This window comes from Babylonia areolata, chromosome 8 (assembly GCF_041734735.1).
Source record: "Babylonia areolata isolate BAREFJ2019XMU chromosome 8, ASM4173473v1, whole genome shotgun sequence".
Classification (NCBI taxonomy): Eukaryota; Metazoa; Mollusca; class Gastropoda; order Neogastropoda; family Buccinidae; genus Babylonia; species Babylonia areolata.
The window spans coordinates 39,322,341-39,332,537 of NC_134883.1; the positions used below are offsets into that span (position 1 = coordinate 39,322,341).

Genomic DNA, 10,197 nt, shown 5'->3' on the forward strand with positions numbered 1-10,197 from the left:
TTGATAATGCCTTGCGCATGAGGAGAATCACACATTGGATAAAGACAAAAATTGCTCTCCACCCCTGAGAAACTCTCATAGGTTAAAATATATATATATATATACTCTCATAGGTTTAAAAAAAAAAAATATATATATATATATAAGGTTCTATTATTATGAAGGATTTTTTTTTAAACGGAGGATGATTTCAGTACAAAAACACATTGCGTTTTGAAATTAATCGATTTTTTCTTCTCTTTCTCTCTCTCTTTATTTATTTATTTATTAATCAATAAAAAAAAAAATCCCGATTCGTCGCGCGAGAGCGATAGTTCATGAATCGAATGCTTCGCGGAGCTGACCCAGATTGCGACCTGGAAGAGGGCGTGGCTCTTTGGCTGGTCGCGAACAACGCGGGTGGACTGAGTAATGCAAAAACGAAAAGTTTTCTTAATTTAAAAGGAAACTAAATAATCTTAACAAAGCCACAACATGAGCTTAAGCAGTCAGTTTGTTGAACTGTTCCAGAGTTTTCATTGACACCAACTAGCAACGAAAGTTGCTTGTGGCGTTGCAAGGCACACATGCATGCTAAATTTGGAACTGATGAATCAGCAAGTGTGCTGGCATGTTCGAACACGATTATTTCTTTCAGTATAAAGTTCAAGATAATCGGCTCCCGTTCTCAGTGTCGTTACAGACAGACTCGCAGCAGTGCGGAAAGTAACGACCAGTTTCTAACTGCGGCAGGGATCGAGCCACTTTGAGTTAAGGTGCACACACTTAGTAAACAATATTTTTTTTACTGTGGGCTCCTGACTGAGATTCCTTACTTGGGACTGTGCACTTGTTAGGAAACAGTCACCGACCACCATTCTTCTTCTCATTTTTTCCCAGTCTACGGTACCGTGGCCCAGTGTTCTCATTTGCAACCAGTGAAGCGGTGCATTGATTTGATTGAGGTGTCACTACTGTTAACTACCGCTGATCGACCTGTGCCAGGTGAGGCGTTAACTTTTCTACGTGTACACACAGTTATTTCGGTTGTTGACGCTCATTCCTAGAGACATTTTACTGAATCCCTGGCCTTCAGCCCCCTATCCCCTCCTCCCACTGAAAAGGGAGTCCATGAAAAGTAGGGATGTTGAAGACCGGGGCTCTGCGGTCTGATGTATTTCCTGGGACTGCTACGATACAGAGACAGAGAGACATACAGAGAGAGAGAGAGAGAGAGAGGAACGAACGACCGGAGCCAGCTCGACCTTGGCCCAAACAAGATGAGAACATCACTGGGCTTTTTTTTTTTTTATGGCAGCCAGTACTCCAGTCCATGCTGATTTTCCCCCATTCTTCACATTACTGCACAGATCGAAGAAAACAATTCATTTAGCTGTGCATGTTTGAATGGATAACCTGCTGGATCAGGCATGACTATGGCAACTTGTTCTGTGCAAAGCTGGCATATGTTATTCATGCATACAAGTATATCTGTATGTTTTTTCAGTATTTGTATGCGCATGAAATGCATGCATACAAGTATCTCTGTATGTAATTTTAATAATTGTATTGACCATGAATGGAAATTGCCTGCATGTTCATCTTTGGGATTTGATTTTCACTTGCTTATAATAAATCAACAGTGGGTAAAACAGTTTAGAAGTGGGTGTATTGCTTGCATGATATCATGTTCATGTTTGTCAACTAATCAGATACTCATTACAAAAAAAAAGGCCACTGACATGAAATGAATATGGGTGTAACTGTTTGCAGAATGTAAGCATATATTGAGTGTTGGCCTCACCTACTGCTGTGCCTGCAGGGGAGATAGTGGAAGTCACACACACACACACACACACGCGCGCGCGCGCGCACATGCACACTCTCGCACACACATGCACACACAGTGCGCATGTATATCTAAAAGACAAACCTGTGATCCACCAGGTTTAATCTGTTGATCAAGTGCAAATACTGTTTTCACCCTGCCCCCTCTCCCTAACCCATCCACTTTTTTTGCCCGTCAGATACTGACAACAACGGGGTTATGATTTGACTCAAAATTTATCATCATCTTTTATGTTTTGTTGGTAATGGTGCTCACTGATGCTGGTAGAGGTGGTGGGAATGGTGATTCTAACCAGGAGGTTTTCATTTATCCAGGATGAAGCGGAAGGCATCCAGGCCAGCCCCCTATGAGGTACCCTCCAAGCTGACCAAACGCAGCACATCTGTCACAGTCAGCAGGAAGCTGAGCACCCTGAAAAAAAGGAAGAGTGCTTCAGTAAGAGCGTCCATGCCCCCACCCAAATGGCCCAGTGTCGAGAAGAAAACTCCATCAGTCTCACATTCTTCTCCCTTGCACATGCCCAAGTGGCCCACACTGGTCCCTCCCAGCATGAGCTGCAAAGATTCAGATCCCTCCACGTCCACTGGGGACATGACAGAGATCAGTGAAGAGTGGCCAATTCAATTTTCCGGCTTGAGAAGAATGTCAACTCTGCCTCTGGAAGAGGAAGGAGAGCTGAGCCGTGAGGGATCTAAAAAACCAAGCAAAACTGGCTCCAAAACGCTGAGCAAGAAAGGGTCTTCTCTGAGTGGGGGAACGGCAGTGGCCGTGTTGGAGAAAAAAGATTCTGTGGTCACGCTGGACACGAGTGGCACCGTCACCACTGTCACCCGTCTGGCGTCGGGTTCCTCTATTGGAGAGACCACCGGCCTATCTGTCGCTCCCCCCTCCATCCGCAAGGAGCTCTCCAAGGTGTCCAGCACCACCACCTCCACCAAGACCAGCCTGTCCAAAAAAGTGTCCAGCATCCGAGTGTATGGGATGGATGCTCCAGAGGATCCTCCTGCCAGCTTAAGCAGGGGCAGCTCCAAAGCCAGCAGAGCCGGATCCATCAGAAAAGAACCTTCTCTTGTTCCGTCTCCATCCACCTCGTCTCATCCTGTGCCTTTGCCTCCTGGGGGCCTGATTGAAATTGTCTTTTCCTTTGACACCACTGGCTCTATGAGCTCCTGCATTGACGAAGTGCGTGGACGTGTGGGAGACATGATCCAGCGGTTGCAGGCTGACATCCCTGGCATTCGGATCGCCGTCATCGCTCATGGTGATTACTGTGATGCAGACATGTTCTATGTCATCAAGTGGATTGATTTTGGTGCAACAGTGCCAGAACTGTGTGACTTTGTGCAGAATATTTCTGGCACAGGGGGCGGAGACTTTGAAGAATGCTATGAGTTGGTGATGGCACGGGCACAGACAGAGCTGTCATGGACTCCAGGCAGTCAGAGGTCCCTGGTGATGATTGGAGATGCCACCCCTCACCCACCAAGCTTTTATAACAACAGGGATGAAAAACTGGACTGGCAAGAGGAAGCTCAGAAGCTGGCAGCCATGGTAAGTTTGATGACAGTTGACACTGCAGCATCAGATCACTTAGAAACAAAGAGAGACAGTGAGTGACAGATGGATGAACAGACTGACAGTGGACAGACAAAGAGAGTGAAAGTTAGAAAGAATTTACAAGTCTATATATTTGATTTGATTTGATACTCACTTTGGCAGTGTCTCTCTCTCTTCCATTGTCAGGAATATGTGTTAGTGCACAAGTATATAAATGTGCAAATATGAGCATATCACACACACACACACACACACACACACACACACACACACACACACACACACACACACACACACACACACACACACACACCAACTACATGTAAATCCACAGACATGCATACACACACGTGCTTGGTACAAAAAAAAAAAATCAAAACAAATATGCTGACCATGCAAATGTACAAATTTGTAAACTGATACATGTTCTAGTGTGAGCTTTCACACACACACACACACACGCAGACACACACACACATGATCTTCAGACACTAAGTTGAAGAAAAAAAACCCACAACACACACAACACTTACACAGACTCATTTATGTACTCACTCTCTCTCTCTCTCTCTCTCTCTCTCACACACACACACACACACTCACATGCATGCATGCACACTCACACATGCATGCATGTAAACAGGTGCATACCTATCATCTCCCACACACATTATACAAAGCACTCCCTGACTCACAAACAAATAAAAGATGAAACAAACACTTCATCCAATCCACAGGATGTGAAGATTTATGCTGTACAAGCACTGGACCAGCCTCAGAGCACCACCTTCTACCAGACTTTGGCCGAGGTGACCAGAGGGCGCCACCTGCGGCTGGACCAGTTCAGCAACATCTTTGACATGCTCATGGCGCTGTGCTATAATGAGAGGGGATCCACTTTTGTGCAGGTATGGGATTCATCTCTGCGTGACTGAGGCTGTGTTTGTTTTTTTACACAGGAGTTTGGCAGTGCATGCGAGTGTGTGTGCGCACGTGTGTGTGTGAAAGGGAGTTGAGTGTGTCTGTATGTGTGTGTGTGTGAGAGGGTGGGGTGTGTATGTGTGTGTGTGTGGGGGGGGGGGGGTTGAGCATGTGTGTGTTTGTGTGTGTGTGTGTTATGAACGAAAGAGAGAGAAAAAGAGACAGAGAGATAAAAGTTGTCCTTTTCTGTGCTTTTTAAGATAAGATAAGATAAGATAAGAATAACTTTATTATCTCCACCTGGAGAAATTTGGTCAGGTGCATTATCACAACATAGACAAGTAAACAACATGGGGACCATAACTGTAAAAGCCAACAACAGCCCCAACAAATATTACGAAGATACAAATGTAAAAAATATCACATACATCGTTTCATACATACATCCACACACTGCAGGTAATAACTAGTATTCTTAATGTAAAAACAGAAAGAATTAAGAAACATTATTTGAATATAATTATAAACATAGCCTACTATACTGCACATTGATTATACTAGACAGATAAGATAAGAATAAAGATGAATTGCGGAAAACCACAACCAGATAATCAGCACACACCCGCACCGCACCCCCCCCCACCCCACACACGCAGATAACTTGATCAAACAAGAGTAATAAACATATGTTCTCAAATAAAAGCATTTCACATATTCGCTTTTAAAAACATTGCAATTAATTATTACATCGTAATTATTAAACAGAAATATATTTAGAATATGGACGTTAGCATTTTGCCTCTACCTGGCCCCAACTGAGGTCCATTTTCTTGATGTGTGCTAGAGATATCCTCACCAGGTGTTTCTCAGTTGGCCTTTATGTCTCTTCCCTTGAGGGTTCCATGTGAGGGCCTGCTTTGTGATGCTTGACACTGCTTTCACAGCATGTGCCTGATCCATTCAAACCTTCTTCTAAATTCTCTTTTTATTTTTTCTGTCAGTAATGGTGTCTTGTACATTACATAGTCCTTGGGCAAAATCTTTTCTTATCATATGAACAGAGAGGTTATTATGTGAAATTGTGAAATCCTGGCAATCTCTGTGTTGACCAGGCCTACGAAGATGAGGTACGGCACCGGGAGGGCTCTGCTGGCTTGCACAAGGACCTGGAGGGACTGTTCAGTGCCATTAGAGGGGACAAGCCCAGTGGCGCAGCCATCAAAGTTCTCAGCAAAGGAGCTGCCAAAGCGAAAGCAGCCACCACTACTAAGAAAGCAGCAGCTGCACCAAAGGGCAAAGCCAAAACAGCTGTGGCCAGAGGAAAACCGAAGGCAGGGACAGCTCCGAAAGTCAAAGGCAGAACAGCAGCTGTGAAAGGCAAGGGCAAAGGTAAGGGAACCAAGACCAAGGCGTCAAGCAAGGCGGCAAGCAAGGCGGCAAGCAAGGCGGCAAGCAAGGCGGCAGCAAAGAAGGCGAAAGGCAAAGGAGTGAAGACTGTGAAAGGGAGAAAACCATCCAAGAAACCCAGCAAGAAGAAAACCAAGATGACAAAAACCAAGCCCAAGAAACCCATGGTGAGCTTTTGGTCACTCACACACACATATAATTTTATCTATCTATCTCTCTGTCTCTCTCCCTCCCTCCCTCCCTCTCTCTGTGTATATATATATATATATATATATATATATATATATATAGAGAGAGAGAGAGAGAGAGAGAGAGAGAGAGAGAGAGAGAGAGAGAGATATGACTTACAGTGTAATATTTTAAAGTATTATTTATATTGATCAGAGGTAGCTTTTCATTTGTTTTTTGTTGTTTACTTGTTTAACTTAAAACGCTAAAACCAACTGACATGTGATACATCTAACTGGTTCTTTACAAGGTCTGATAAATGATTTTTGGTCCAAGAATTCAAAAGACATTTCATGAACCGTATGGTTGTTTTAACTGCTTAAATGTTGAGATACAGGGTTGATGATGGTTTTTGGATTACAGGTGTTGTTTTTATTTCAGTATTGTTGTTGAAACTCATAGATACCATCACATCAAAGACCAGCTTCCACTCTGCATAGTGACTGTCTTTTTCCAGCCTGGAGTGAAGCGAAAGTTCCGTGAAGCAGTGAAGGACGAAGAGCTCAGCCAGGGCAGCTGCATGAAAAGTGTCAAGTGGACCCCCTGGTTCAAGGCCATCGTGCCCACAAAGCCCAAAGGCAGGGAGTCATCTCACTTTGGATACCGCACGTCCCAACGCAGCCTGAAACAGGCGGCCACGAAACTGCCCACGAGGCTAGGTCTGCACAACATCAGCATCCTGAAGGACGACAATAATGTCCCTGCTGTGTACGAGGTGGCTGTACAGCTGAAGGCTCGGAAAAGGTACGTGGTATTCTTCAAGGCCTGCAGCAGCTGGCGGCCCCGTGTGCACTGGGACACGGTGCTGCTCAACACAGCGTACCTGCGTCAGGAGGTCAACGCCGTACTTCAGGCTGGTGGCCAGATCTGGCTGCGGAGAGGCAACGTCAAGTCTGCAGACAAGCTCAGTGAGGTTAAGCGTCATGTCAACAAGTTGTATGACTATGCCTGGGAGAGGCGGAAGTCAGGTGGAGGGGGCAGTGTTCGGGTTCGGCGTGTCAAGAAATGCAGCACAGTCATTTCGGGTAACAGTAACAGTTAGACAGCAGGCCTAGTGTGAAGAGAGTCTGTGATGAATATTGTGTCTTTGGTTCCTGGTATTAGATTGGCTGCTCAAGTGTGCAGAGAATTGTTGATGAATACTGTGATTTTGAATCCTGACATTGGGCTGACTGCTTTGAGTGTAAAAAGAACGGTTTAACCTGCTTTGATGAAGAACAGTCATTGGTGTATTCTGTGACTTTAGGAATCTGACATTAGATATGATTACTTTATTGACTGTTCCCAGAATATTCAAGTATAGTATAAGCACAAGAAAAGAGGATCTTTAGGAAATCAGTATCACATGCCAAAAATTTTTAGAAGATTTACTAAATTAAGAACAATACAAGATTAATCTCCCTGTGGAATAATGTTATTTCAGATACAGCTTCGATCTTGGTGACATACATGATGTATGTGCAGGCATCCATAAATTTGGCCAAGAGGTTCTTAATGCTAATTCATCTTTTATTCTTTATCATTTTCAGAGATTTGTCTTTAATCATAAGGATCCATTGCTATCTTATAAGCATTCTTTATAATTGAGGCATATATGCATTCACTCCTTTCAACACACACATAAACACTGATGGGTGTGGAGAAAGTATGATGGGTCAGACGTGGCATGGAGGTGAGGGGGAGGGTATTGGGAAGAATAAAAATCACATTGATTGCATCACCTTGTACTGTTTACAGATGCTTGAGTTCGTAAACTCAGCAATTTATGTTTGAATAACATGTTTCCATGCTGTGATACTAGTTTGATTGTCTGTATTTTGATTTTGTTGCTGTTATTTGTTTTGTTTTTTGAATATCCAAATTATGTATTTCAGTTTGTTGTTTTTGTTGACACCATTGTTGTTTGTTGCTGTTGGTGGAGGTAGTGAACAGAAATTATGCAATGACAAATGTTTCTATATATTTGTAAATAAGAAACTTTTGTTATAAAATAGCAATATACACAAATGAACACAGACATGCATGCATGCACGCGCGTGCACACACACACACGCACACACACACACTTTTTTTCTCAGTTTTTGTTGTTGTTGTTGTTGTTGATAGTCAAGTTATTGCATTATAAAGAACTTAAGAAGTAAACATGGTTACTGGAGTTTTGTCAAAGAATTTTATGTTCAAAATAACATGTTTTGGGCTGTGATACTGGTTGGTTTGTCTGCAGTTCAGCATTGTACAGAGTCCATTTAAAAGGCAGCAAATGCTTTTGCCATTAGACATGTTTAGATCCACACTGACACCAGTGATTTAATCTCAATCAGGTGACAAGAATAGTACAGGGAATCTGCACAAAATGTGAAAACAGTACTCAAATGAATCTGAGCTATCAATGGTATCAGTTCCTGGTATCTGATTTTTCCTCAGTCATAAACTATTCTCAACCATATCATTGTCTCTGTCTCCCTCTTGTGGTATGACCTCATCACATATCATAGTCTTGGGATATGTATGTGTCCTTGTTTTGCTTGCATGAAATGATGGATATTTGTGACTTGTGTGTGTGTGTGTGTGTGTGCGTGTGCGTGTGTGTGTGTGTGCGCACGTGTGCGTGTGCAAGACTTCAAATCTTTGGATTGTTTTTCAGTTGTTATTGCTGTCGGTGTCAAGTGCGATTTATTTCATTGAGCCACTAGTCTTTTTGTTGGTTTACCTTGTATCTATATTATCACACAGAACCCAGGGCTGTAAGATATGAGCTATGCAAATATCATTTTTGCTTTTACTACTACATGCTTACATCCTGCACTCCTGAGAATCAAGAGTGACCACATCCATTCCTGGACCCTCTTATGAAGTGATAGGTCCTTTCTTTCCCGTGGCGAAAAACTTGCATTGTCTTGCATGATCCTTGAAGGCACTGAATACAATGGCAGGACTCATCTGTAGATATTTTCTTTTGTGAGATCATACACCTCCCTCCCGTCTTTCATTCTCTTCTTGGCTGTCTTTCTCTATGCCCATTTCTTCTGCCTGTTAATAGATTGATTCATCTATGTCATTCTGACAAGCAATATATTAAGATTTTATAAAGAAAATTGTGATTTTGTGTGTGGTTTTTTCTTTTCTTTGTTTTTGTTGCTGTTGTTGTCATACATATCAAATCATTTTGAAAAGCATTATATAAGTGAATTTGTAAATAAATCTCTTTTCTTTTAACATGCATTCACATTTTTTCCCATTTCATTTAATCATAATTATGATAATACCATTGTATTGAAGATACAAAGTAAGGTTCAAATACATCTGTTCTGTGATTCGTGCTCAAAAGTGATATATTGTTCTTATCAAGATAAAACAATTTTCCAGTTTTTGGCTTGTTCTGTTGAGAATTGTAAATTTTTGGTTGTTTTAATTATAACGTGTGGGAGGTTTGAGTGCTTGTTAATTAGAATGTGAAAGTTTATGTATAGTGTGCTTATGGTGATATTTTTGTAAAGATTGCTGTTGATTTTTGGTATAAAGATTTAAAAAGAAAAAAAAAGAAGCTTCTCTTTTTCTTTCCGTGTGTGTGTGTGTGTGTGTGTGTGTGTGTGTGTGTGTGTGTGTGCAGCTCCTCTATTCCCTCTCAATACAACAAAAAGTCAGGTAATATCTGGTCATCAAGGCTTTTAATGTCACAGAATAATTTTAGAAAGAAGGAACAGAGTTATGGTCAAACCTACAGTTACTTGTAGGATTTGAATTAGAAACTGCCTCACATACTCCAAGAACAGACAATCCTCTGAAGCATTTTAGTTTTTACAGTCCGAGTACTTTTTTTTTTTCCTGTGCATTCAGGGAACAATAAAAAGCAAACAAAAACAACAAAAAAACAACAACAAATAAATACAAAAACTAAACAAAAAACATGGACTTACATGTAGCCAAGCGCTCAGCTGCCTACAATAACCATAGTTCAACTCAAAGCACATGCCATGAAGCAGATGACAGTTTTACTACAGTGACGGTGTCCAACCATTGACTTGTTGAGGTAACTTGTGTGGTGTAACACTATTCAAATTCGAATTTGAAATAAAAGCTGTAAAGCGTTCAGTGTCCGGCTGGTCAGGTTGCACATTGTGTGGCTTTTGAACGCACAGTGTCGTGCACACAGTCCGCTGCCTAACATTCTACTGCACTGTGTTCTTTTCTTCTGTCTTTACTTCTCATAGAAAAACACTTTGTGACTGGCCTCTATATGTCCTTGGTCTGTGCAA

The 10,197-nt window shown here is 42.1% G+C and overlaps 1 protein-coding gene across 1 annotated transcript; it reads left to right on the top strand.

Annotated features, from left to right (window-relative positions):
- The first annotated feature begins 370 nt into the window (after nt 1-370).
- LOC143284794 (uncharacterized) lies at nt 371-9,473 on the top strand. The gene is made up of 5 exons (XM_076591818.1): nt 371-984; nt 2,143-3,379; nt 4,123-4,293; nt 5,419-5,880; nt 6,399-9,473. The coding sequence occupies exons 2-5, from the start codon at nt 2,144-2,146 to the stop codon at nt 6,981-6,983; spliced, it is 2,454 nt and encodes an 817-aa protein (XP_076447933.1). The 5' UTR covers nt 371-984; nt 2,143; the 3' UTR covers nt 6,984-9,473.
- The last annotated feature ends 724 nt before the right edge of the window (nt 9,474-10,197 follow it).

What these genes read in the sequence shown, in the direction of transcription:
- LOC143284794 (XM_076591818.1), top strand. Translation starts at nt 2,144, where the DNA reads ATGAAGCGGAAGGCATCCAGGCCAGCCCCCTATGAGGTACCCTCCAAG. An exon ending in CTCAGAAGCTGGCAGCCATG is followed by an intron (nt 3,380 to 4,122) that starts GTAAGTTTGATG and finishes TCCAATCCACAG; the next exon opens with GATGTGAAGATTTATGCTGT. An exon ending in CCAAGCCCAAGAAACCCATG is followed by an intron (nt 5,881 to 6,398) that starts GTGAGCTTTTGG and finishes GTCTTTTTCCAG; the next exon opens with CCTGGAGTGAAGCGAAAGTT.